A 24,976-nucleotide genomic window follows, 5' to 3' on the forward strand; every position below is an offset into this window, starting at 1 on the left:
ACCAAACATGACAAAGCAGTGGCAAAAAGAAAACCCAGACGGACTACTTAACACGTGTGTTGTAGACAAATGGTTGGTTGGTCTGGTGGATGCCGTTTATCATCCGCTTGATCTGATCTTGCCTCCCCCTAACTTCCCGACAAATTTGGAGACTGGACTGTCACATTCTGTGCGTTTCCCTCAGACAGTCACGGAATGGACAAAGACAAGACTGCCGCTACTTTGCCTAAGCCTAATCCGGCTGAACACAATTGCCATGCCTCGGCAACAGATATGGGCACAAAATTGCCACGATGATATCAACACCAACGGCCTTCTCAACATCAAAGCAATACAAGAACAGCAAAATCTTATCACTACCATAGATTGTTTAGAATCCGTTGGTTTCCAAAGCCAGTGCCTGTACCAAGGTCAACTGGCAGAGATGTTTCTTTGATCGCCAGGCATGACCTAAGACATTCAGGCAACCGTGATGTGATAAACGATTCCCCTAATATAAGCCGCAGACACCTAAGATGCGAACATGATGATTACAAAGCTTTGCAAGGCACGACATGAACCATGTCAGACACAGCTGAACCAGGAACGACTGGGTCTGACCCGGGAGGATTTGACAACGGGAGCCCCTGGCTTCCGCTTGCCGTTGACGCCTGAATAGTGGCAAGCGGCAGTTCCCATCTGCCCCCCGATATCGTCGGAGACTGATAACATCGATCAGCTCCAAAACATGTTTTCCAAGGCATATGGAAACCCATCGACAGATGTGGCGGAGTTGGCGACTACCATCCGTCTTACTGCTAGCCCGGTTGTTGAGGTTGATCAACCCATAAGCACCCGCTCACTTAACACTCAAGTACCTTTCGCCGACTCTTATCACAGAGGGCTTGGTGAACCTGTGGAAGGCATACTCACTCCGTGGTCTCGTGGAAGTTTTGGTCTAGTATTCGCTTGTGACGACACTGTCGTGCACAACGCGGCCAGACCAACGCCACCCAGTATCCTAATGTTGGCAATGCATACTGTAATCATACAAACAGGCCTACCCTACCGCGATGAACGTACGTGCAGGTTGGTAGTCCCTGCTTACAAATGACGCCGGGGCAGCACTCGCAGCCTCTTATAGAGCGTCGATGCTTCTCGGACGACGAGCTTTGCCTTCGCAGCGCCTGCCATCACCACGTCTGTTACGGGTGGTAGGCACCTGGCCCCGACTTCTTAATCTCAGCGACGTCGATCTGAAGTACGCGGTTTGGGTGGCATGACGGCCATCATTCCCAACAATCGCGAAATTTGTCCCGCAACTTTCGGAAACTCGGGGCAACGTGGATCTATCGCCGTCTTCTCGACATGGTCAGCAGGTTAGCGAAGATGGTCAATAGTGAGATGCAAACTCCTACCCAACTCCTGAGATCCCAAAGAGTATAGGTCGATCTTATGCTGAGCAACACCGAAACCGGCGATGATAGTGCGGTATTCAGGCCAGGGTAGGGTAAGCTCGTCTTTTCTCAGCGTGGATTAAACGCAAGGGTAAACGCTCCTGCATTTCGCCAGCGACGTCAAAACGTGTGGAGCCCGTATCTCTCGCGCAAAAGTCATGCCATTGCGAGCCGACTGCCTCGACTCGAGCGAATAAAATAGTTGCGCTGGCACTGGCAGGTGACAATATAAGCAAGGTAGATAGATGGATGCATCTCAGCCCCAGTCAGGACCGCGAAATCACGGGCGCAGATCATTCGGCACGTTTTGGACCAGAGTGCGATCGGCATTGACTTTCGTGAAGGCGGGCCGGGATGGGCTACCTTGCAGATCTCAAAGGCCGCGCAAGTCGACGCAGAATTTCTCGTGTTGCCGTGTCATGTATCTTCTGGAAGAGGGCAGGCGGTGATTGAAAGCCGAATTGATGCGGAAAGCATGCCGTAATTAGTGCATATTGTTGAAATGGGAAGGAAATATTACCAAACATTACAAATTAAAATACAAATAAACACTTTTGGGTTGGTATCATAATTGAATGACGTTTTAGGGGTGCCGTCCAGTGGAAATAGGGAGATCAGGTTACCCCGCACCTCGGCCGGGAACCCGATCGAACCAAACAAAATCCAGGCTGGGAAAAGGGACGTCGCAAACCATGGCAATTTTGTGGTATACAATCGGATTTGACAGCTTGTCAAACAAATGCATAAGCTTGAATTCCGGTCGTTCGGTGAGTTGAAATGGGTGGACCATTCTAACGTAGGCATGCAGTGCGTTTTGCTGCACAAAGATGGGCAATTTGCCATTGATCGGCAGGCAATTACCCGGTAAGAGCAAGCTTCTGAATAGGACCGCGGTACAGTAGTAAGTACTGCAACCCGACCTTGTCATAGGCGGTTGGCAGGAAGATCGGGGTTCAGAACATGCAGTCGATGTGCTGAATTTAGATACGAGGTGGGCCGGGGAAACGTCTACGTAAGTGAGGTACCTGTGTAGGGCATGCTTGGTTGCCGATCTCTGTCTCGTCGGCCTGGTAGCTTCACTAGGTAGGTAAACAAGCAGTTTGTTTTTACGTATTCCAGTGTTTTTCCACGGTCAGTATTGGGAATGGACTAAACGTGTTGTGCTAAGCTGCAGCGCAAGAGACTGTACGACGTACATTAGCAGATCATCAAAACTCCATAAATATGCAAACTAGAAAGTTTGATAGTGTGAAGCTCCTTGTTCCAAACCAATTAAGGGGGAACCGTTGTATGCGAGGGGCATGCATACTATGTACTTGCTTTGCTGGGTAACACCCAATTGCCAGCCTACCATACAGGCTACCTCCCAAGCTACGACCTAGGTAGGTAAGGTAATTAATTAGTGGAGATTTGCCGCTGTCAGGAAAACATGATGGATGTCAATGTCCCGATTTTCACTACTTTCAGGGTCCACACCCTCTCGTGTTCCGATGTGTCCCATGACGTCGATTTGGGTTGATCCTGTTTTTTTTTTTTTTTTTTTTTGCAAGGTGGTGCGGGCCGGGGACGGCACAGCGTAACATCGTGAGAATGACAGGAGCCGGAGATCGTGTATATGAAGGCAGCGGCACTTCACCTTGTTCCATTTCCTGGACTCTCTTTTCTTTCCCATCCACAAAGCCAATTATCACACACTCGCTCACATTTCCACTGCAACCATTTATTAAAACAACTTAACAACCTTTAATAATAATCACCACTACCACTACAACCTTCACCATGCGCTTCGCCACCATCACCGCCCTCTTCGCCGCCGGCGCCCTCGCGGCCCCTGCCCCGCAGGCGCAGGCCACCTCGGGCGAGGTGATCGCCGTCAGCGACTTCTCGGTCCGCAAGACGGTGGACAACACGCCGACCAACGTCAACTTCAAGATCAACGGCGGCGCGGCCTCGAACCAGACCTGCACCCTCGACAACCCGGCGGTGCCCAACTCGGCCGTCACCAAGTGCGGCGACAGCGCCTACTCCTTCGCCCTGGTCAAGGGCACCGCCGCCGACTACGCCGTCCGCCTGTACAAGGAGCTCGGTCCCGGCGTCGGCCTGTACGGCCAGGGTGACGTCTTCACCTACTGCCACACCGGTGGCCTCGGCGACCTGCTCTGCAGCCAGGTCGCCCCTGCCGCTATTGCCATTGACGGCTCCGCTTAGAGAAGTCTCGGAGGCTGCCTTTCCTTATTTTTCCCCTTTGTTTGAAATAGATGGTGGAAATGTATAAATAGAAGAGAGAAAACACATTATATACCTACAATTAATGTTAAAACCACAAGTTAACCTCAAAGAGCGTTTGGGTGAAGCGGTGCCATGCTTTGTGATGTTGCTTGGTTGGTAGTTGGTGGTTTGGTGTCATTTGCTTTTTTGAGTGCAGACGTGTCGTCGTAAAAGAGTTCATGTGGTGACGCAGACAGGGCTGACTAGCTGCATTTACTCACCGGTTTCAGTTGGAATTTGTCTTTACTGCTGCGTATGCAACACGCCCCCCTTGGATAAAATGTACGGAGTATGCGTACCTGCCTAGGTGCCTAAGTGGGCTAATTTGAAGCCGGCATTCGAGTCTGCCTTGCATTATCTGGGAACAAGTTGCTTCTCTAGTATGCACCCTCCTCAAGCAGGGTTTGAGTTGATAAACGAAAGCAGAATGACATCCTTGCTGCACTGCACATTCATTCCTGTGGGGTTCACGTGGTAGTGAAACTTGACCTCATAATCGGATACGTGGTATAGATGTATATTATATCACAGTATTGTTAGTATACGTGGCATACATATCATATAGGTAGGTGGATGTATTGTATTATACAATAGCTAAGGTATTATAGGGGAAAACTTGGGCGGGAATCAGCTTTTACCCCGCCAGGGCTCCAGCTTGCCAGCACATATCAACAATTGTTTGTGACAGAATTCAGCTGGGGAACAAAAAGGATCAGCGTTGTAGCGGGGAAGGGGGAAAGGAGAATACAGAAGTAGCAATATAGGTAATAGTTCATACGGAGGTTGAGGCCTCCACTTTGGGAAACCTGGATGGTGTGTTTCCGTCCTACCGCGCGTTCCTTCCTACATGTAAAAAAGTTCGGACGACCCCTGAACCAACAATAATATGCAACTGACTAAAACAGGCACCAGGTACAGGTAGGTACATACAGCAATGTTCGTACTGCATCGGAGCGCATTTTTTGGGAATTGCTTCTTTGGAAAATTTCTGCCAACTGCCGTGCCGTGGCTTTTTAGCCCCCAATCCCCTCTGCAAAATATAGGAGCCTGATTTGTTCATACCAAGAAAATTTAATATCAAATCCTCGTAACACATCCATCCATTCAGGGGGGTTAGGAATTCCTGTAGTGGTCAAGGTAGTATTCGCAACCTTGACCTGATCTGTGGTTTTTTCTTTTTCTTTTCTCCATCAATGGCAAGAATGCACATTCTTTCAAAAAGAAACGAACAAAAAAAGGCCGCGAAGGGCAAACCAAAAGGACAAAAGCAAATGAGAAACCAACTAAACCCCCCTCGCCGTTGCGCAATATGCCGCCACTTTTTGTTATGGAGTAGCTGAGAAGGAGGGCAGGGGCAGAGCTAAAGAAAGGCGTCGAACTGCCGACTGGCTTTGCGCGAATGCCTGACCCGGCGAGGAAGCCACATAAGCAATCGTTGTAGAAGCCGCCACGTTCTTTTTTTTTTTTTTTTTTTCTCTCTCTCTCTCTCTCTCGCTCACTCTCTTCCCTTATAACTTACCCCTTGTCCATCAATGATCGAGGCCTTGTCGCATTGTTTCTCAGCCTTTTTTTCGGCCCTTTTGTCGGTGTCTAATAAAACTCTCCATCAAGTAAGGTCGAAAGATGGTGTTCAGACCCTGTCACCGAGGCTTAGCTCCGGGATGCATCGGCTGGGTTGGGTGGCCCAAATGGCGTGTGCCGGTTTTTAGCTATCAAATAACGTACGTGTATTTCCATGGTTTTCTAAAACATGTTTTTGTCGGGAAGGCCCTTCCCCGAATGCAAGGTGAATTGATATGCAGCTTGTTTCTATAGTACCATAAAAATAGCCGTATCCACAAAGGGTCTTTTATAGGTACCTAACTGGTAATGTAGGTAAGGTATTAAGCTTGGAAATAGTGCATATTAGTGGTATGCGACGAAGATACGATACTGAGCGACAGGACACAAATGTTTCGTTTCTCGTTTCAATTATTAGCTAGTCTAATTCCACTAGGAAAAATTAGTTGTAGCTCTAATCATACTTGCAAGGTTGTCATTATACGTGATTCCACAACGGCCACAACGTCCACTCGAAACAATGAGCAGTCCAGTCCCTGAAACTTTGTCCCCAGACCTTGACCTTCCTTCAGCCCGGCGGCTTAGAATCCGCCCATTCAGACCAACAAAGTATAAGCCACTCCCGCGCGAGTCCGGGGGCTATACGGAGGATCCAGTTTTGTTTTAAGAAATGAAATAAGAAAAAAGGCCGAAGCCATGCATATTTACCGGGGTGCGAGCTGGGGTGACCTGTGGCTCCCCCCGTCCAAAAAGGCCTAAAGCGGAAAACTGGCACCGTATTACTCTCAAGGGCAGCAAGGGGCTGGCTGCTCGTTCCTGATAGGATTTTCTCAACCAACACAACCAAACCCCCCCCCCCTGCTTACCTTGTCTGGTCTCCATGTTGGAGAATTACTAGACTAGTCTAGACTTTTTCTAATTTGTCGCATAGGCCGGTTATACCAAGTTTAGTGCAAGCCATCCCACGTGTTTCTAGATTACTATTTGTCCAAGCATTAGAAGCAAGGAAGCAGTCGCGTGTCACTTCAAAACTTGTCTATTTTGTCACAGACGCTCCTGCCAAGATAACATACAAAATAGTGTATTTATTTTCGGTATGTAGGTATGTAAGTGTGTAGGTATGTACCTATGTATGTATGTATGTATGTATGTATGTAATAGACGATTAGAGATTATGTACCCCTCCGTGCCACATATATCGGCGTGTCTAATTATCTTTGGAAAACTTGTTCTTCTTTTGTAAAATAAAAAAACCCCTAATAAAACAAAACAATATCACGGGATCCGGTCTGTCCTCCCGTCAAAGAGCTCCATCTCTAGCCTCTGTAGGATTCGTAGTATGACCGAAAGCGAGCTTGGGGCGTGCACAACCACGCCGAGGAATTCTATGGTTCGTCGAAAGAGGTCTCTGAGGGTGACGCCGTCGACGAGGCGGCCGATGCGAGGGTCGCGGTATATGGCGACCAATGTAATCAGGTTGCTCCATTGCCTGTCATGTTCAAGTCAGCAACGAACGGAGCAAAGCAAGGTGGTGCTTTGTACTAGAACTAGGCCGCGGTTGGGACTCACATGTGTGCCGTTCCAAAAACGTCCGGTATGACGAGTCGGGCGTCTTGGATAGCGTGAAAGGCTCGTGTGCTTTCGACGAGGGCCTTGACGGCCTGTCGGGCATGCTCCAGCATGATCGGGTCGAGCGGGTACAGCGATACATCGACTCTGTCCTCGAGATTTGCCTCCCCGCCAAGATTCTCATTCTCCTCCACCTTGTAGATGGGCATTTCGTAGGGCATGTTGACGATGGCGCGGATGACGGGCCTGAAGGTGGCGACGAGTGCCTTCCAGTACTTGGCGCGCAGCCTCGCCTGCAAGAGGTTCGGGGAGGGCGCGTCGTTGTCGTCAAACTGCAGACGCTCCGAAGCCCACTCCGACTTGTCGAGGCACTGCTTGAAGGCGCGTATCAGGGGCGTCGTCGGAGACATGGGCTGCCGGTGCAGCATGTGTTGGGGGTCGCAGGACGGCTGGAGCATATCGTGGATGTGGTTGAGCTGCCGTCTGAGGTAGAGCTGCGCCATGTAGTGTTCCATGACGTCTTGTTCGACTCCGGTCTGCAGGGCCTTGACGGCGTTTGGCTTGGGCATGACGTGCTCGTACAAAAGAATCCCGGATCTTGGGAGACGTAGCTGGTCGAGAATTTCACTGCTTCCCCCTCCATTCTTGACTGTTAGCACCCAGTAAAGTATAGTATCCTAAAAGAAAAAGCCCATTTGATATAGTGCTGACCTCTCCAGTTGTAAACACGTCCAAAAAGCAAAAATTAGTTGGTTGTCCTTTACTTCACAAATGCCCATGTGTTGAAGGCGATAAAGATAACTTGAGCGGCAAAGCAGTGTTAGTTTTTTTTTTTCTTTTCTCTTGGCTTTTGGTGTCGGGGGAAAGAAAACATCATATAAATTCAGGGGTGGGTCTTACGATCTGATCAGCTGCTGGATCATCATGGCCGCTTGCTGCACCTGCTCGAGACTTTCCAGCGCGCGACCCAGCTGTCCGTAGTAGAGCCCACAGAGTATGCTGGCTTGAACGTGCTTGAGGGTGCAGGCGTGCATCTGACTTGACATGATGTCGGTGGCTTGTATGAGATATTCTAGACCCGGCATGTCGTGCATGTGCTTCCTCGGGCTCGCTGTAGCGTGTTGGTCCGGATGTAACGTGCCGGGCAGAGGAGGGTAGCTTTGCGATACGGGGGCTGGGTATTGCTGTTCCGGTCGCGCCGGCGACAGACGGTGTTGCCACGAGTGCACGTCTTCGGAGAAGCTGCCCGAGAGCCTCTCCTTGTGAGAGCTGATCTTGCCGAGGGCTAATATGCACAGGATGACAGCGTCGTCAATAGTCACATCCGACCTCGCCAGCTTTTGTGCATGCTGCGGTGTGTGCGAATCCGAGCCTTCAGACGCTGAAACGTCTTGACCATTGCAGATAGGGGACCGCTTCCTCTTGTTGAGCCTCCTGACTGTAAGCTTGGCGGCCGCGGCCGATTGCTTTTTTGCAGGGCTGGACTGGTTTTCGAGGAACTTGTTGACCATGGCTTCCAGCTCCTCTTGGCCCATGAGTGGGTGCATGTTTTGTATGTTACTCTTGTAGCTTTGTACAAGCTTCCAGACCGTCTCTGGGCTCATGTCGGGCTCAGAGCTCCCCTGGGGGCTTGATCCGGCTCCCTCAGGGCTCATGTGGCCAGACGGAACACTTGCTGGCCCCCAGTCGATGCGGTTTGGTAGCGGCGGCCCCGAAGGTCCGGTTGGTTCCAGCTCGTATTGAGTGATGGGGGTAAGTTTGTCTGTCTTTTCGTAACTCTCGCCTGCTCCAAACGATGGACACAGTCGGTCTCTCTGCTGCTCTTGGGGAAGTGGAAAATCTGCAGGGGATTGGATGCCTTCGCTGGCCAGTTGTCTCTGAAGAAAATGACTGACTGCAGGCCATTGCAGGATCTCCTGAGCCAGTGTAGGGTGATTCATCATGATGGGATCATCGTTGGGGCCCACGGGAGGTCTCGTGTCAATCTTTGCTGGCGCCTTTCCAAATGGCCTGCCAACCACATCTGGGACGACGGCGGCCTGCATGCCCGGATCTATCCTCGCTGCTTGAGGATGCCACTGCTCTCTGATTGCCAAAGCCTCGCCGTAAGCTACCGTGCTGTTTGTGAGAGCTCTGTCGAGCGCCGGTGCGGTCATGATGCCGAGAACACGCTCAATGTGCTCTGTCCGCTCTTGCAGTTTGGCCATCTCATGCTGGAGGCCATCAAACAAGAGCTGTGAATATCTGTCGTGGTACTTTGATACCGAGCCAGAATAAATGCAATCTCCCTTTCTGTCACGGCAAGTCTTACAAGGTCTGGCCATGTCGCACTTTGTCTTGAGCCTCCTGCAGGTGTTGCAAGCCTGGGAAGCTCGTGCATTAGTCCGTCTTGGCGGCAGCTGAAGCACAGAGTCGAAGCTCATCTTTCGCGTGTCATCGCGCTGCTGCGGCTGTGGCTGAGGGGAGCGAGGCGGTAAGGGAGCAGCGGTGTGCTGGTGGAAACGGTGTGCGGACATCGGAGGGCTGGGACTGACGGTGTACTCGGAAGAGACCTCGTAGGTTCTCTCGAAGCCGAGACTGCTCTGATCAGACTGTTGCTGTTGTTGTTGTTGTGGTGGTGGTTGTTGCTGCTGTTGTTGTTGGGGTGGCGGTCTGGGCGGATAGTGAAGATGATCATGAGTTATTGCTGACCGTTGGGCCGGTTGTTGGTAATGCGCTCCGGGCAGTCGATGACTTGCGTCCAAGTGATGGGCCGTCTGAAGTTGTTCAGGCCATCTGATTGCATTCCTGTGCGAGGTTTGCGCCGGTGATGTCGGGGCCGAGGGCACCCTTATCCATCTTCCATCAGGGGCTTGGTTCATCGTCTCTTTGTTTTCTCTCTGTTTTCTCTTTTGCTGTTTTTTTTGGTCTTGTTGACGGTAAGGGATAAAGAAGCTAGACACACTACCCAGGTGTAGAAAAAAATGATAGCCGACCAAAATGTCAGCGAACAGAAGCCATTTAAAAAACCAGCCCAGCAGTAGTCAAGGGGCAGAGCGGGATGACTAGCCACTTTCTGCACGTTTAAAGGCGCCATAGGTACAAGCCACTAGCGGGGGAGCATGATAACAAACAGGGTCGCGCAGAAGCAGAGTAGCGCCAGGGGATGGATGGATGTGCGACTGGTCACAGTTCACAGGCATAGGTACCTTACTCCATTACAAAACAATACGGATTAGGACGAGAGACGTCCCACGCCCATGTCGAACTGACTTCGTAAGCAAAATTATCAGGTCATAGGGATTGAGATAGGGGTGGGGGAGGAGAACAAAGAAGAAGAAAAAAAAAAAAAAAAAAAAAAAAAAAAAAGAGTGAAAGTTTCAAGCTCCAGGACGGAAACAAAGCAACTTCAACATGATGATCAGTTAAAACCTCATATAAAAAGCAAAGAAGAAAACATGTGCCTGGCAAAGCTGACTGACGTTCCGCTAACCAAACAGAGATTTTCCGCACGTAGGTGAGCCATTGTCGGAGGTGAGTTGCATCATCATCTATCTAGGTAGTGAGTGACATGCATGGAGACAACTTTCTCAAAATGGGGTCTAACCGAGAGTCATGCCATGCGCAAAAAGCCACCCAGGCGGGACATCACATCCATCTCCTCTGAGGGGGGGTTAGGACAAGTGCAAGGGGCTGACAATACCATGTACTAGGATGCGAGCGAGCCCCATGTTCAGAGGGCTCCCCCGCGGGCTTCGGGCTGTCTAGACATGTTCGCATGAGTGACAAGAATGATCGTCTAGACAGGCAAGGATCGTACGGGCCACTCACACAACAAACTTCCCGGTCCATAATAACTGCCGGACTAGCCTATACGGTGAAGGCCATTTTTTTGCTCAAGTGTATCAAGTTGGAACTTTTAGCACATGTTACCCCACAATTTGTGCTCATCAGCATGTAGTATCAAGGTGCAAGGGCAACAGGAGGACCCATCTCTCCACTTGATTCGCCATTCACCTTGTTGACATCGAGGTCCCCAGGTAGCTAGGTCGCTGCCTTGAAGCGAATAGAGATACAAGAACTCAGCTGCGGCTGCTTCTGCTTCTGCTTTCAGCGTACGCGTACAGTATACGTCCGAGGAGTTGTTCTCCACAGCGGCAGTGGGAGCGGCAGCAGCAGCAACAATAACTAACATCAGTAGTAATTTGTACAGCATCCTCGCCAGGGGGATTTTTTTTTTCTCTTCCTTACAGGCATGGACGTGGAGTCGTCCTCACACACGACCCTTGATGAAGATCCGGGCTAATTTACCCAAAACGACGATCCAAGCTAACTCGACTCTGCCGAACAACCACGACTACCGAGTTCTGAGTCAAGCAGATAGATGTTGGTTAAAGTACTAGAGGTTGGATTTCGTGTATAAAGAGAGAGAACTCTCGAAACTCTTCTGTTGTTGTGTTGCTATGAAGAGAACACGTGTCTCTACCCTAGGACGCAGTCAGTCGCTCGGCCTACCTGAGGTGCTGACAGATATTTCGGGATTCGGTCTATATCTAAATCCCAATAGGTAGGCTCTTCAGAGCTAGTGCAGGCATATAGGTAGGTAGGTAGGTACCTAGACATGTTGGGCTGTTTGAGGCAGGGAAGCGTCCTTGGTCGAATCAGGAAAAAAGGAGTAGAAAATTAAAATAAATAAAATGGCACAGTACTATAGGTACAGTAGGTTCCTTCTCGGTTAGAATGTACACCCAACCTTGCACCCAACTAGACCCAAGAAGAAGAAACTGTCAAAAAGTGACAGGAGCCTTCTCGGTTAGAACAACCGGGGAGACTAGGAGGAGACAGGTTACAATCAAAGTGGAGTCGACGGAGTAACTGAACGAAGCTAGAGCGAGAAGATGCCGCGTTGACAACCCGAAACCTTGTCCACATATCGCACCTTCCGTATCTGGCGTATTTAGCAAGTCTCCGAACAAGCTGCAGGGGCACGGGCAACAGCAAGGACGAATTGCGACATTCTGGGCAAGGGCAGCATCTGCACCAAGGGCCCAAATAGGCACTCTAGCAAGCATATCATTTCCTCAAAACAGGATTAGGATTGTCCTTTCTATCCTTTGTCAGTAACACTCGGACTCGTTTTCCGCACCCCATTTGCCCAAACGCTTCCGAACAGGGCCTTGAAACCTTGTTTAACTCTCCGCTGCGGAACGCCCGAGTGACGGACGGCACGGTAGGGCAAGGTTACCGAGGTTTGCTAAGGTAAGGTAAGATACCTACCTAGGTAAAGCAAACCTGGCTTTATAAGACCTTTTAGAGCGTCGCTTTAGCCGAGATTATCGATTATATGGGACTGGGAGCTGCCATGGCCTTGTCGTTTACCAGGTTAGCCATAAACAGATGGCTAATTTTGACCCTGATCACCATTTGCGATGTGACCTTGACCTGCAGCTTACTCTCAAACCCAGCGATCTGGAACATGACCTTTTGTGTGATATTGTATCATTGATACTGCGTGGGGAAAACAAAAAGGGCACTTGTACGGTTTGGAAAACCAATACCCGAATCCTTCCCACAATGACGCCCTAGGTGCCACTACGTCTTATGGGGGCCAAGAAATTTCCCACATCAAAGCAGCGAGACCAGCAAACAAATCCGGCAGGCAAAAAGACAAGCCTCGGGAAAAGACTCGGCTGTTCGCTTAAGGTAGGACAGGTACCTGATTTAGGTACCAGTCCAACATACCTGACCTAGCACGGTATTGATGCACATATGGTACGGGGGATAACTTATTAACAGACCTCTGTTTCCATCCAGCTCTGTGATTAATACTTCAAGACCCGTTTCTGGAAACCTCAACCGAGCTGCCAAACCTATAGTTGCCTTACCTAAGACAGCGCCGTATCGCAGCAAACTTGGCATTGGCGGGCCATGGCCCTGGCCCTGGCCCTTGTTCTGCCAGCAAGCAGCAGCTCGACCGCCTGGGCTCTTTCTTGCCTGCCGGGAAAAAAAAGCGGCCCTTTGTGCTAATCCAATGGAGCTCATCCACTCTCCATATATGCAGGGCTGCGCACCCAGGTGTACTATGTACAACGTACGCTGTACAGCTTTCCAGGCTGCCTCCATGTTCGTTCATGCGGAAACCGGCTGAAGGGGCCGATGGGTACCTGAGGTAACTGTACCTGCACATCTTTTTGCACAAAGAGTAATAGCACATACTTTTGTAGCAGCGGTATCCCTGCGGCCTCCTCTGTACTTGTACAAATTTGTAAGTGTAGCGTAGCAACGCAAAGAGCGAACCATCAGGGCCCCCGCATTGATGAGCAAAAACAAGCATCCTCCTTTCATCAATCCCCAGCGGGCCTTTAATGCTATCCGGGGCCATTTTCTTCCCTCTTCCATTCAGCACATTGTTACAGGACGCAAACCCTTACCTTATTCTTTGACTTGAACCAAGATACAACCCAAGTCACAGGAACACACCCCAACACCGCCCAAGTCTTTCCCCCCTGGTATTCTTGCTGACGATAGGACCAAAAAAAATTATTGACTGGTATGGTATGAGCCCTATCTTATTCGTGGGATTCCTGCGGGCCTCTCGTAAAAAAAAGCCCTGCAATTAGCTGAGAGAGAGATCATGCAGATGACATGGATGAACTGATTGTAGGAATGGGGCGTCTTGTGGTCCTCCGCATTTGAAGATCATAATATAGTACCTGCGGAGTTTAAAGCCAACTTCTACCCGCTACTCTGATCTATTCTGAGCGCCTACGGTGCTCGTGCGGAAAGAAAAAAGGCTTCATACGAAACATGAAAATTGGCTAGCGGGAAGTCATCAAAATGTGATTGGAAAAGGCTCTCCACCCCCTGGGCAAGAGGATGATGGTCTGGTCTAGAAACTTCAACCGTGCTACTGGTATGTACGAACTAGGGCTTTGCCAAAAGTCACGTCAGGTTCTCAAAATCGTATGAGAAGATGTCGTCTACCGAAACAAGCTGAGGAGGCTAGATAAGCTAGAGCTCGGGAATGAGGTCGAAGAAGTCGGTAGAGGAGGGATGCTTTCGACAAAAAGGTGGTGGCGACCCCTGATACATTCCCATCTTTCGCTATCACACACCCTCACCCAACAAGGCCCGCGAGAACGGATCTGGCCCGCTTTTATAACGACATTTGGACTAACTTGTTCTGGCGCTCCGTCTTTTTTTTATGACGCTGTTTGGTGGCAGTGACGCTCTGCTCGGTTTCTTTTTCTTCAAATTTTTTTTCATTCTCTCGTTCTAGCTTCTGTCTGTGTCCTCTCCCCCTTTCTTACTGACCGAAAATGCTCTCATCAAATCTCCCAACAAGCAAAGTAATGATACGTCTGGGCTGGTCTTGCTCTGCCCTGATTTCCTACAAGAGGATTGGCCGACATACGAAATAAGGCTGGCTGTCCAAGGGGGTGTGTATAGGTATGTTTAGCACATTCACGCACACATCCGAAGCAGCCGCTGTCACGCAGATATGTGCAACTCTTGGGGGACCCATTCCCCGTGCCTTTGCTTCCCGTTGTGCATAATCTCCAAGTCGTCCAATCTCCATAGATAATGTACCGTAGCAAATCGGCCTGAAACACTAATTTCAACACGCAGCTGCAGACTCTTTCTCAGCTCTTTTTTTGTTTTCATTGTACATCCTTTGTTTTCCTAGCTTGACTTGTCTTGTTTCCACTGGACAAGACGTTCGGGGTGCCTCGGGCCGTGAGCGGATGGCATGTGAACCGACCCTGCCAAGATTTTAACAAAAAAAAGGGGGTGGGGAGGGGAGGACAAAACTCGGTGTGCCCGCAGAGAAATGGACATATGCGGGGAGACGGTAGGAAAACCAAGAGTAAGAATTGAGTAGTTTGTTCACCGGCTTGGGGGGGGGTCTCTCAGTAGGTAGTTTGGATGAATAAACATCATCGATCTAGTTATCACTCATCTCGCTTTGTCCCACTATATATGATGATGATTCATTTTTTATAAGCAGCCAGCCAGCCTGCAAATACTTCATGCTAGCCAAGACTCGTCAATCAGGAAATAGGCGAAAAATAAGGGGGCGAACCGAAGAACCGTACAAGCATAGCCAGGGGAAAGCTCTTGAACGTTGGCAAATTATCTCTAGGACAACACTCACCGCTTGTAAGCAGGCGTTGGATTTCAATCAGATAAGAGGCAGATAATCCTTGCTGTGCGGTGAGCCATCAAACGTCATGTATTTACTGACTTGACTTGCATGTGCAACTGTATTCTACATGGTGCCTCCAATCTAAATATCTCAAAACTCGATGGACTTGACTTGACAAGAGAGGTTCGACATGTTGTTGAGGACACGAAGCATAAGATTTGCCAGTCACACACAGACATCTGAGGCTGTTTGAGAGACTAACCTCCTCCCGAGAGGCTTCTATACTAATATTCTTTTCTACCCTATTCCGGTATGGGACAGATGCACGTTGCCCGCAGGTATAATGTCCTTTTTGTTGACTAACTGTACATAGTAAAGACCCAAGCACTACCCTCCATCGCTGAGCCAGGATCTTTTTGAGCGCTATCTTCGCAGGGCCGCCGTATCCGTGACGCTATAATATTCCCTGGAGGGTATTCTAGGTTACATGCGAAGAGGTCTCCCGAGACCGGTCAGGAAGCGTTGGACCAGGGGGGTTATGCATGCCGCTCACTTTAGACAACTACCCACTAAACCCATGCAGTCGCCAACCAAAGAGATATCTGGCAGGCCCTTGAGAACAAAAAAAAACGTATACCAGTCTACTTTCTGTACGTTTTGTGACGGTGTCCTTTTGACCGCAGCAACAGGATTTTCGCTCCCCCGAGGCAAAGCGGAAGGATCTAGACCATGGAAGGGTCCAGAACCATGAAAGCAAAGAAACCCAGCCTCTCTGCCTTGCTCCAATAACTCCGAATACCTCCGAACATGACCATACACTTGCCCCAAACCCCTCATCCCCTTGCTGTAGTGGAAATGAAGGGGACCCTGTCGGAGTGTCCGGAGAAGCCCGGCGGCCACCATCCCCAAAGCGCCGACAAGGCAGATAGGTTTTATGAGATCCGTACTATAAGGGTGGTGGGTTTTGATCGTAAATTGCCTTGATTGTAAACAAAACAAAACCGAGCCCAGAGCCGGTCACAAAAGACAAGACTCTAGCGCAGGCCCCGCCTTGCAGATCATTCCTGAAGAGTTGGACAGAACAGGCGCCTGCCTCCATCATCGACGATCATAGAGGCAGTGCATCCTCTATTTGCTGGCTTGGCTGGCTGGAAAAAATCTACGCCCCCTGAGAAGGTTCTGCGCACGCCTGTTGGCCAGTAGCTCTTTGTTGGACCTTTTTCCGGTGTGTGGTGAATAGACTTTATTCGTTTTTCTTCTCGGTATCACCATTGATGTCACCAGTTGATCAACAGTTTGGCGGTGAGGTCATGGTCCTGTTCGACCCAGGCCCAGGCAGGTAGCTATCGCTGTGGTGATGATTATGATCGAGCAAAGTGGCTGTGACGCATGCTCTAGTTGTGATGAACTGGGTTCCAATAGTGAATGCTTTTGTCTTACTCTAGCAATCCGAGGGTATCATCAACACATATCTTGTTTACATGCTTTTTTTTGTTCCGGCAGGGCTCCTTTTTGTTCACCTCATAGCTCCCCTAATCTCCTTCCACCTCCCCTCCGCCAGTGTAACCAGCCGGTTGATAAACTCCATCCCGGCAGAGGTGCCTCCGAGCTTGAGCAAGCTGAGGATTTTGGTACCGTCCCCACCCTCGCTGTCGACGACTACCGACACGAACTCGTCGCACAGCTCCTCTTCCGACCGGTCGGGGTCCACCAGCACCCAGTACTGATCGCCGGCCACGTCCGGGTCGTCGCGCCGCCGCCGCACCACGGCCGCCGTGCACGCGACCGGAAACCCGCTCACGCCAAGCGGCTTGGCCGGTGCCTGTCGCGAGCACAAGACCATCTCCCTGTCCTCATCCCACTTGGCGGCCGGAAGCTTCGTGTCCCGCAGGGCGGCGAGGACGGCCGTCCAGGCCACGTCGAACGGGTTGCCGTCAAAGGAAATGAAGAGCACGTCGATGAAGAGCGTCCAAAACGCCTTGGTCTCTGGCTTCTTGCCGTCGTCGTCGTCGTCCTCCTCCTCCTCCATTGCCTCGTCGCCATCGTCAGGCCTGCTGCTCCTCGTCGCTGGCGTGTGCACAATGCGCAGGTCGTCGACCGACAACAAGTGCGAGGCGTGCAGCAGCGAGTAGACGCGACTGCTGAGCGTCTGCGCGAGCGTAGAGGGCGGCACGCCCGGCAGAAACTGCGGCGCGCAGCCGGTGGCGAGCTCTATGTTTGGGACCAGCAGGTCGTAGTCCCTGAGCTCCCTCCGACCCCTCTCGGTGCCCGCCGCCAGAGTGCCTGCGTCATCTTCGAGGGCGCGGTAGTTGGGTATGGAAGCCACAGGCAGGATCTCGGCCCTGACGCCGCAGATGACGGTGGTGTCGCCGCAGCGGACGACGGCGCTACCCTGTGCGTGCGACAGCGAACCCGTGTTGACGTTGACGACGCGACTCTCGGTCTGGGCGCGGCCGTTTGTGCGTGCCGGCGGGTGAGAGTTGTCGGTCGGGGCGAGGTTGGCGAGTAGGAAGGGGTGCGGGGAGAGCTTTGCGAAGGTTGACCGGGGAAAGGTCGTCGGTGTGTTTGATGTTGTCGGGGCTGATGCCATTATGTGCGATTGGGTTGCCCCGGTAGGACAATTAAAAGTAGTCGAGTTTTGCTTTGTCTCCTTACCAGAGAATTGTATGCTATGTGTAAAGTTTGGGATGTTGAACCGTTGCGGTCAAAGCGATATGTCAATGGTGGTGACGCGGTTTTGGACGCGCAGGCGCAAGCTTAGTTGAAAGTTTTCTAGATCGGCGGAGCTGCCGGCCGTTGAGGGGTAGGGTTATTAGTGGGGTTGGTGCCGTGAACTGCCTTGTGGGGTATTCTACCGGTAAGCCTCCACTGCCGCAGGATCTCTTTTCGGTCATGTTTAATAGAACTCATCTTTCTCAATGCGGTCTGATGACTCCAAATACTATCTAGTTATCATTCATCATCGTTGTCTCCGAAAACAAGAGAAAGAAAAAAACGAAACAAAAGAGGTTATTAACAAATAAAGCATTGAATCGGACTTTCTGATATTCAATTGAGGAAATCGCGCTAACGTTTGTGGCGGTCCTTTCCCACGTGTAGACGCAGCCGCCCCTAGTTTTGCAGTTTCAGAGTCTTGTCTATTTCTTCAAACTTGAAATTGGTAAACTCTAAATCTGTGGCAGGTCGACCAGGGGCCATACATATTCGACTGCAACAACAGGAATGAAATGACAACATCAGCCTTGGCGAAACTGCTTGCTTACAGGTTAGAATAACCTGGTGTCACATGAGCGAACCCTCATGCGAAGCAAATCCCTCGCTAACCCGCGGATCCTGTGTCACCCAAAGAGAAAGAAAGCTTATGCTTTTCACCCCCATGTGGTTCCCCGCAGCGTGATGAAGCAGTAACGACTTCCACTCAAAGTGATGCTCGTCTATAGTTAACCGCCCTTGACGAAAAAAAAAAAAAAAAAAAAAACATTTGCCACTTGTATAACGCCAGATTTTTTTTTCTCTGCCGTTGATTTAACGACTACCCAACCTCACTTTAACCAAACTCATCCTGTCGTGCAACAGCTATCAGCCGTCCTGTGCCACCCACCAAACACCCTATCACTGCGCGCGTAGCTTTGGGCCGCCACACCTGCCTACCCGACCCGGAACCCGTCTGTCCCGTCTCTTGACACGAGAGCTTCCCGTCGAATGACAGCATGGCCAAAAAAGTCTTCGCCGCTCCCGTGGGAAGCCAATTCCAGACCATTCTTTCCGCGCTGCAACTGTCCCGGGTAACACTGACAACATCTAAATAAGGCTGGTAGAGGCATGTTCCAGGGCGGGCCGCTAAGTGGTTAGGTATTTTGTTGATTTTGGGCCAGTTAAAAAAAAGAGCCGGAATGGAACAACATGAGAGCCCAAGCCGAGGGAACACACGAAATTCTTTCCATCCTTCCGACCGGATCCGTTCCATGCGAGACAAGTTTTCTTCTTTTTTTCTCTCCATGACCGCTGTGCCGGACGAGGCGAGCCGAAGGGCACAGATCCGCTCCTTGTGCGACTATTGTCATATATGTGTTTTCTTCAAAACTTCTGCTCCAACTTCCTCCTCAAGTTTGCCACTTCACCACACACAAGAGACACTGCATGTATATCAGCTGCGGTGGTAGGGGGCGCGCATTAATGTGGTGATTATCGAATGATCTCTCAACATATCGAGCTGATGTCATGACTCGAGAAGCAACATAATAATACCAAAAATCTGTGTGCAGTAGACAGTTCATTGAAAGATAACCCGGGTGGGAAAATTGAAGCCCATGGTAGGTAGACCCTAATAGTAATACAGCTTTCAAGAAGGAAAAATACCAAGATTTTTTGTTGTCCTGAGTCCCAATGTAAAATGCGCCTGGTAAAATCCAACCCAATCCAGTCCTTACTCCAAATGTCCCAGAGATGCGCAGGCAAAGCCGAAGAAAAAAAGTCCAAAAAAGAGGATAGCCAGAAACAAATAAAGTGGCGTGTATCTAGTCTCCTTCCTCCTCAAACCCCGCTTCCAAGGCAAAGACTAGGTAGGTAGGTAGTTTAGGAAAGAGAGATAGAGCTGTGGCTCAGAAGCAAGGAGTACCGCAGGTGCCACAAGCGCGACCCTGAATGACCCAGACCTCAGAGCCACTGGCGGCGCAAGTGGGACAGCGCACGCCTGGGATCTGATGGTTTGCGCACAATAGTCAGCACCTTCTTTCTTCTTCCTCCAACGTGCCCTGGTAAGATCGCAATGCTGTATCCACTGATCGGCTGGAGAAAAAGATAAAGAATTCCACTTACTCCTGCCTTTTGACGGATCCCCGTATCTGAAGATGATGGCATGTTGGGCCGACTGGGCTCAAGGTCGCGCACATCGAACTGTGCGGGCGGCATGGCAAATGGTGGCGCAGCCGGCTCCGAGTACTTTGTGTGGCGTGCCTGGCAGACCATTTTGGCTGTGGGTTCGGTTTGTACGTAGTAGAGAGAAAGAAAGAGGGGGATAAGGGTTTGATGCGTCGAGAGCTAAGGAGCTGTCGAAGTTACTTCTGGCAGCGATTGCTTGTGTGCTGAAGGTCTGGAGGTTTAGAGCTGAGAAGGTTAAGGGTTCTTGCTAGTGCCTTCAAGAAAAACAGATGTCTTGAATCGGAGATGTCGTGGTTTAAGTATTCGTAGCCGGTGGTGGACAGAAGTGCTTGTTACTTTTGCTCCATAGCAATGACGATCAAGGACTGGATGGCTGGCTGAAAACAAACCAAGTCGAGGGAGCAAGACAACAAACGGCCTTGGTTTGGCAACTTGAGAAAACGAAGGTTCTGAAGTGGCAACGGGAACGGGCGGATATGCTGGCACGCTTGATTGCGGCAAACGGCAAGACACAAAAAAAGACGGCGGTGAAGATATTAAACAACGAAAACGAGTAGAAAAAAAAAGAAGTCGAGTGCACGAAGGAAGCTCGAGCCGGGAGACGGAACTCTGCAGCGGCAGAAGATAGTCAAGGGGCGCTCAAGACGTGTGTAAGGAGTACAGCCGCGACTGGACAAGCTACTTGACTAGCTCGACTCGCCAGATTGTGTGACAGGAGTCCGTCCTATAGAGAAGTGAAAAAAAAATTAAGGGCGGAAATAGCGTCGTTGGAATAAAATCAACTTTAATTGTCGGAAAGCTACATTTTTTGGGGGTGGCAGTTTTTGTGTCATCCGTTTTGCGTACGTCCCCATGTCCATTTGGGAGGCAGAGAAGCAAAGCAAGGGCCGTCCCCTATCTCGCAACTCCTTGTCAGCCCCGGACTTGAGTTGGAGCTAGCTAGCGTTTTGCGACCTGGGAAGCCTGCCGACAGATCAGTTTTGGACGGGACCTGTCATATTCTGTGCCATGCTTGCCATGTTTGGCCAAAGGAGCGGACCAGAAAAAATAAAATTTGAGAAAAATTAAAGAGAAAAAAAAAGCAAATACAGCAATGGAGAAAAAGCGGAGATAAGAAGGGACAAAAAAAACAGCAATTGTTTGGAGGCTTGCTGCTTCGTCCAAACACAAGGCAGGGCCCAAAAGCCAGCCCCAGATGGCACTGGCCAACCGGACAAAAAGGACATGCAGAGGCGTAAGACAAAATCAAGCCCGCGGAGGACAGTGTTCGTCATTCACTTTCATGCTGTGGCCAGCATCGCGATCTGTGGCCCCAGGATGAAAAGATAAAAATAAAAAGTTGCAAATACAAAAGAAAAAGTTCAATGAATTAACGAATAGGTTTTTGGTGATGAAGAGTTGATTTGATTCATGGGTTCGTCTCGTGGTAAAGTATCATTCTCGGAGCTTTTACCGCGCCAGATCGGTGCCAGAAACTGCAAAAACCAGGTCCAGAGTGCAGGTAGAACCGCCTATTGGCTGCGACGGAGATCATTTGGGGGTCCATGTTCCTGTATAGGCCTTGGTAGTCGTACTTTGCAGGCGAGCCTTGCGACAAATGCAACAAGGGGGGCAGGCACCAAGGTGTGAATTGAGAGCAAGGGTTCAAAAGAGGAGATGGAGGGAGAGAGAGGAGAGAGCGAAAAAAGTGGCGTGGAGGTGAGCTGCAACCGGGGAATTTCATGCAGTGTGCCCCGCTACTGCGTGATTGCTCAGTTCGTTCTTGGTTCCTTTCCAGCTCAGATTTTGTCTGACTTTTTTCTGACACCGCGCACCGCACTTGATGAGCTGCTTTTGCAATGTTATCTATCAGTTGTTTGCTCGTCAAATAGCAACGCGACAAGTCATAATGTTAAGGGAGCACGGCGTGGTTGTTATCTGTCAATACAATCTCCCTCCATTGCTTTACCAGATTGTCCATTCCAGCTTGTGCAGCAAACATGGATATGAGCAAGCAAACTGGGCTTAAGCCTCCACTTCTGCGGATCGGTGGGTCTATTCAATCCCCCTTCTCCTTGGTGGGTGTTTGATCGGACAAGTTTGGTGGGTGACAACTTTTTTGCTTGTCGATGCGACGCGGCATAACCAGACCCTGCCAACGGCAGTCCATTAAAGCCGGCCATCAGCCGTGAATACCTTATTAGGTAACACCCCGTACAACCTCGCAACGGTTTTCAACTTTTGGTCTACCTTCGCCTGCAGTTTGAATCAAGCGTAGGTAGGTATGGAAGCAAAAAGAAGATTTAAGTTTTTTTTTTAGTTTTTTTTTCCCCTTTCCTCTTCGCAATTCGTACTAATTGGACCTAGGTAAGGTACCTGGGTACACATAGAAAAGTACCTGAAGTGTTGGACCTGAGAGGCGGGATGGAACGTTGTGTAACCTCCCGTCCATCCATCTCAATGAGAAAAAAAAAGATGCTTCGACGCATCATTCCGTATTGCCCATGCATAGCATGTTTGCTTTTTAAATCTTACCATTTTTTATTCTTTTTGCCGATGCCAAACAGAACCCTCGTCCGACTGGGTTGGCCCAAAAAGAAACAGCGGTCAGACCACCCGAGGCCCCGCGAATGTTGGCTAACAGTAGTGTACTCCGTAGTAGTACCACGTATAGAAGCAAGAAATCCGACCCAAGTCCGCCCGCACTTGTTCCTGTGTCTCGCCTTGCTTCACCTTGTCTGTCGTGATTCCTCACCGGAAACCCCTTGGACACATTTCCCGGTTCCGGGAAGGATTTTTTTTTAGCATAGGTACGTCAGACGGGTTAATAGACAGAGGGACAACTGACAACAAATCACGGATTCAATAATGCTCAAAAACAAACAGCGCCTGGGAGGGCTGGCAAATCGACTTGATCTTGGCTGGCTGACATGTTTCTTCTCGGTTTATTTGAGCGGAAGTAATTGACCGATAGAAGACTAACAACGTAAATATCCTGTATCGGACTCTTCAGATCTCCGTATAAACACTTATGTTGGTAATGAAGCAATCTTCTCTTTTGCAGCAATCTTTACATGTTCGTCGGAAATCCAAGAACTTTCTTGCACCGCACCAGCGTGCGTTGTCTCGTGCTGTCTGTCGTATCGTATGGTGTCATGAAAGCCATCCATGCCTACCTACCCTACTCCGTACGCATACGACAAACATACACGATGTTATTCGTAGAATTCGCTTTGAGGTTCAAAGCTTTTAGTGCCCTCGTCGGTTCCTGATTCGGTCCATATCTGGTACCGATATGATTTCTTCGGGGATTCTTGCATAGCAGGACAAAAAAAAAAGGAACAATGATTAATTACACGCATTCATCGCCCCGCCCCACCCAGTTAGTTCCCCAAATCGCCTCCAGCCCTGTCGATGCCCCCATTTTTATCTCCTTCACCGGTCAACTCCACTCGCTTGTGTGCGAGGCGTTGTGACTGTGAGATGAAGCACACCGGTGTAGGTGTTGCTCAACTGTGAAAGATCCATAATACTGACCCGCTTGATCACACGGCAACATCTAACCGCTCGAGTATTCCATGTCTTTTATCCTCGTTCAAAGCGAGGCACGACATTGCTCGTGTGCCGGCAGCGACCAACCTTTGGGCTTGGCAAAAGACTTCAAAAAGTCGCAGGGGCTTGTATTTCAGCCATTCATTGATCGACCAGGCCATTGTCAAAGGGAACACCATTGCACACTTCAAGCAGGATCGGCCTGTCTAACATGCCCGACTTGTTTACCAAGCATGTCCGGGGTGATGAAAATCCCAGAAAAAAAAACTTTACTGCGTCGGTAGGAAGCGCTAATATATGATGTTGTGTACGGCCAGGTAGTGTCTGGGCGGTCCTACATCACGTGTGGACCTGTTTCGAGAGCCACTTAGAGCCCAAGCGATCACATCTCGCTACAGATAAACGAGGATTCTAGTTTACACCAGGTACCGAAGGCAAAAAAAAAACTTTCTCCTGGTGCTCTGCGCCACGGTCCGGAAAAAGGGCCTTACCTACACCAGAACAAAAAAAAAATTAGGGGTTCGGCTAGGTCTCTAACGCTGGGTTGATCAGTTAGCTCCGGACCGTTCCTTGTGCGACCATGTTGAGGCTCTACTGGGTACCTAGTCTAGTTTCCTGGTCCGGCATAAAAGCCAGCGCTTACCGGTAAAAACAAAAGCCCTGACCAAGTGTTCGACGACGTGCCTAGCCTCAGAAAAAATGGACTGTGTAAGTTTGTTAATCCCGGCGTATTTTGACAATAGCTCAATGGATTCATCTCGGATACACCTTTGGTGACGCTCTGAGGAACAAGATCAATGCGTTAACGGGGAGCGGGGGCTCTCTCAGGATCAGCTTGCTAGCCCAGAAAAGTGAGGTGTCACATATGTGCTCACGACTCGGCGATCATTCCAACCAAGAATCCAGCAATATCTAAATTTGGTGTTGCCCCATACGCAGAAAGATTGTATTGATGCTCTTTATTGACACCGTCGGGCATCCACACACACTGACCAGTACTGGCTGGGTCCAGCCGACGACCCGTTTACATATCACTACAAGCGGCCAGTGTTACGTGCACAACGAACCACGAGCGCTTCGAGACTCAAAACTCGGCTGCGACAAACCTTGGCCCTGGTTAGGGCGAGATATCTGGGTTGCCGAATCGTCTTCATGCTCACATCGGTTATACTACGGAGTAGTGACTAAACCCTTTGACCAGGTCTCAAAGGCTATCTTCCATCACTGGCCCGTTCTCAAGGGCCTCGGCATAAATCAGTTTAGTTGTCTCCACATATTCTTTATTGATCTGCTTAAACCCAAACCGGACCGTTCCTGTAGTCTGTTCCACTGGAGATAGCTGTGGTCTTTCGTTCATCATTGAATCACTTAGATACCAGCCTTAAAGCCGTCGCCAAGGCGGCGGAACTAGTGATTCTCCGTTGACAAAGCTGCATGTACTGTAAGCGGAATAGCAGATGCTCGCAAGCTTGTCTATAGACGTCCATATCCGACCAAAGCGCCAAGAAAAGGCTCATCAAGTTGCTCTAGATTGATTTAGAAATCTCCGCTCCGACTCATGGTCTTGCATCACACACCTTTTAGACAAAACGGGAGCGAGGCATGC

The 24,976-nt window shown here is 50.0% G+C and overlaps 9 protein-coding genes across 9 annotated transcripts; 3 read left to right on the forward strand and 6 right to left on the reverse strand.

The window, feature by feature from the left end:
- Positions 1–727: 727 nt before the first annotated feature.
- MGG_17995 (uncharacterized protein) lies at positions 728–1,197 on the forward strand (the record flags this gene model as incomplete). The annotated part of the gene is made up of 2 exons (XM_003721045.1): positions 728–940; positions 1,069–1,197. The coding sequence occupies 2 exons, from the start codon at positions 728–730 to the stop codon at positions 1,195–1,197; spliced, it is 342 nt and encodes a 113-aa protein (XP_003721093.1).
- Positions 1,198–3,033: 1,836 nt separating this feature from the next.
- Positions 3,034–3,832, forward strand: MGG_15022 (uncharacterized protein). The gene has a single exon (XM_003721046.1). The coding sequence runs from the start codon at positions 3,216–3,218 to the stop codon at positions 3,642–3,644; it is 429 nt and encodes a 142-aa protein (XP_003721094.1). The 5' UTR covers positions 3,034–3,215; the 3' UTR covers positions 3,645–3,832.
- A 1,197-nt stretch (positions 3,833–5,029) lies between these two features.
- Positions 5,030–5,280, reverse strand: MGG_17996 (uncharacterized protein; the record flags this gene model as incomplete). Its single annotated transcript, XM_003721047.1, has 2 exons — positions 5,030–5,158; positions 5,224–5,280. Coding segments are annotated over 2 exons (186 nt in total), but the record flags the coding sequence as incomplete, so codon positions are not given.
- A 1,063-nt stretch (positions 5,281–6,343) lies between these two features.
- MGG_15023 (uncharacterized protein) lies at positions 6,344–10,189 on the reverse strand. Its single transcript, XM_003721048.1, has 4 exons — positions 7,734–10,189; positions 7,545–7,634; positions 6,834–7,460; positions 6,344–6,753 (listed from the first exon to the last, which is right to left on the reverse strand). The coding sequence occupies exons 1-4, from the start codon at positions 9,692–9,694 to the stop codon at positions 6,540–6,542; spliced, it is 2,892 nt and encodes a 963-aa protein (XP_003721096.1). The 5' UTR covers positions 9,695–10,189; the 3' UTR covers positions 6,344–6,539.
- A 518-nt stretch (positions 10,190–10,707) lies between these two features.
- Positions 10,708–11,435, reverse strand: MGG_17997 (uncharacterized protein; the record flags this gene model as incomplete). The annotated part of the gene is made up of 3 exons (XM_003721049.1): positions 10,708–11,000; positions 11,328–11,365; positions 11,428–11,435. 3 exons carry the CDS (start codon positions 11,433–11,435, stop codon positions 10,732–10,734), a joined length of 315 nt encoding a protein of 104 aa, XP_003721097.1. The 3' UTR covers positions 10,708–10,731.
- A 717-nt stretch (positions 11,436–12,152) lies between these two features.
- On the reverse strand, positions 12,153–13,112 carry MGG_17998 (uncharacterized protein; the record flags this gene model as incomplete). The annotated part of the gene is made up of 5 exons (XM_003721050.1): positions 12,153–12,281; positions 12,555–12,628; positions 12,698–12,806; positions 12,908–12,976; positions 13,029–13,112. The coding sequence occupies 5 exons, from the start codon at positions 13,110–13,112 to the stop codon at positions 12,153–12,155; spliced, it is 465 nt and encodes a 154-aa protein (XP_003721098.1).
- Positions 13,113–16,254: 3,142 nt separating this feature from the next.
- Positions 16,255–17,743, reverse strand: MGG_15024 (exosome complex exonuclease RRP43). Its single transcript, XM_003721051.1, has one exon. It carries the CDS (start codon positions 17,546–17,548, stop codon positions 16,475–16,477), a length of 1,074 nt encoding a protein of 357 aa, XP_003721099.1. The 5' UTR covers positions 17,549–17,743; the 3' UTR covers positions 16,255–16,474.
- Positions 17,744–19,206: 1,463 nt separating this feature from the next.
- Positions 19,207–21,272, reverse strand: MGG_15025 (uncharacterized protein). The gene is made up of 2 exons (XM_003721052.1): positions 19,777–21,272; positions 19,207–19,658 (listed from the first exon to the last, which is right to left on the reverse strand). The coding sequence occupies exons 1-2, from the start codon at positions 19,924–19,926 to the stop codon at positions 19,560–19,562; spliced, it is 249 nt and encodes an 82-aa protein (XP_003721100.1). The 5' UTR covers positions 19,927–21,272; the 3' UTR covers positions 19,207–19,559.
- A 2,797-nt stretch (positions 21,273–24,069) lies between these two features.
- MGG_17999 (uncharacterized protein) lies at positions 24,070–24,558 on the forward strand (the record flags this gene model as incomplete). The annotated part of the gene is made up of 2 exons (XM_003721053.1): positions 24,070–24,078; positions 24,367–24,558. The coding sequence occupies 2 exons, from the start codon at positions 24,070–24,072 to the stop codon at positions 24,556–24,558; spliced, it is 201 nt and encodes a 66-aa protein (XP_003721101.1).
- Between the last annotated feature and the right edge of the window lie 418 nt (positions 24,559–24,976).

Source organism: Pyricularia oryzae, chromosome 7 (assembly GCF_000002495.2).
Source record: "Pyricularia oryzae 70-15 chromosome 7, whole genome shotgun sequence".
Lineage (NCBI taxonomy): Eukaryota > Fungi > Ascomycota > Sordariomycetes > Magnaporthales > Pyriculariaceae > Pyricularia > Pyricularia oryzae.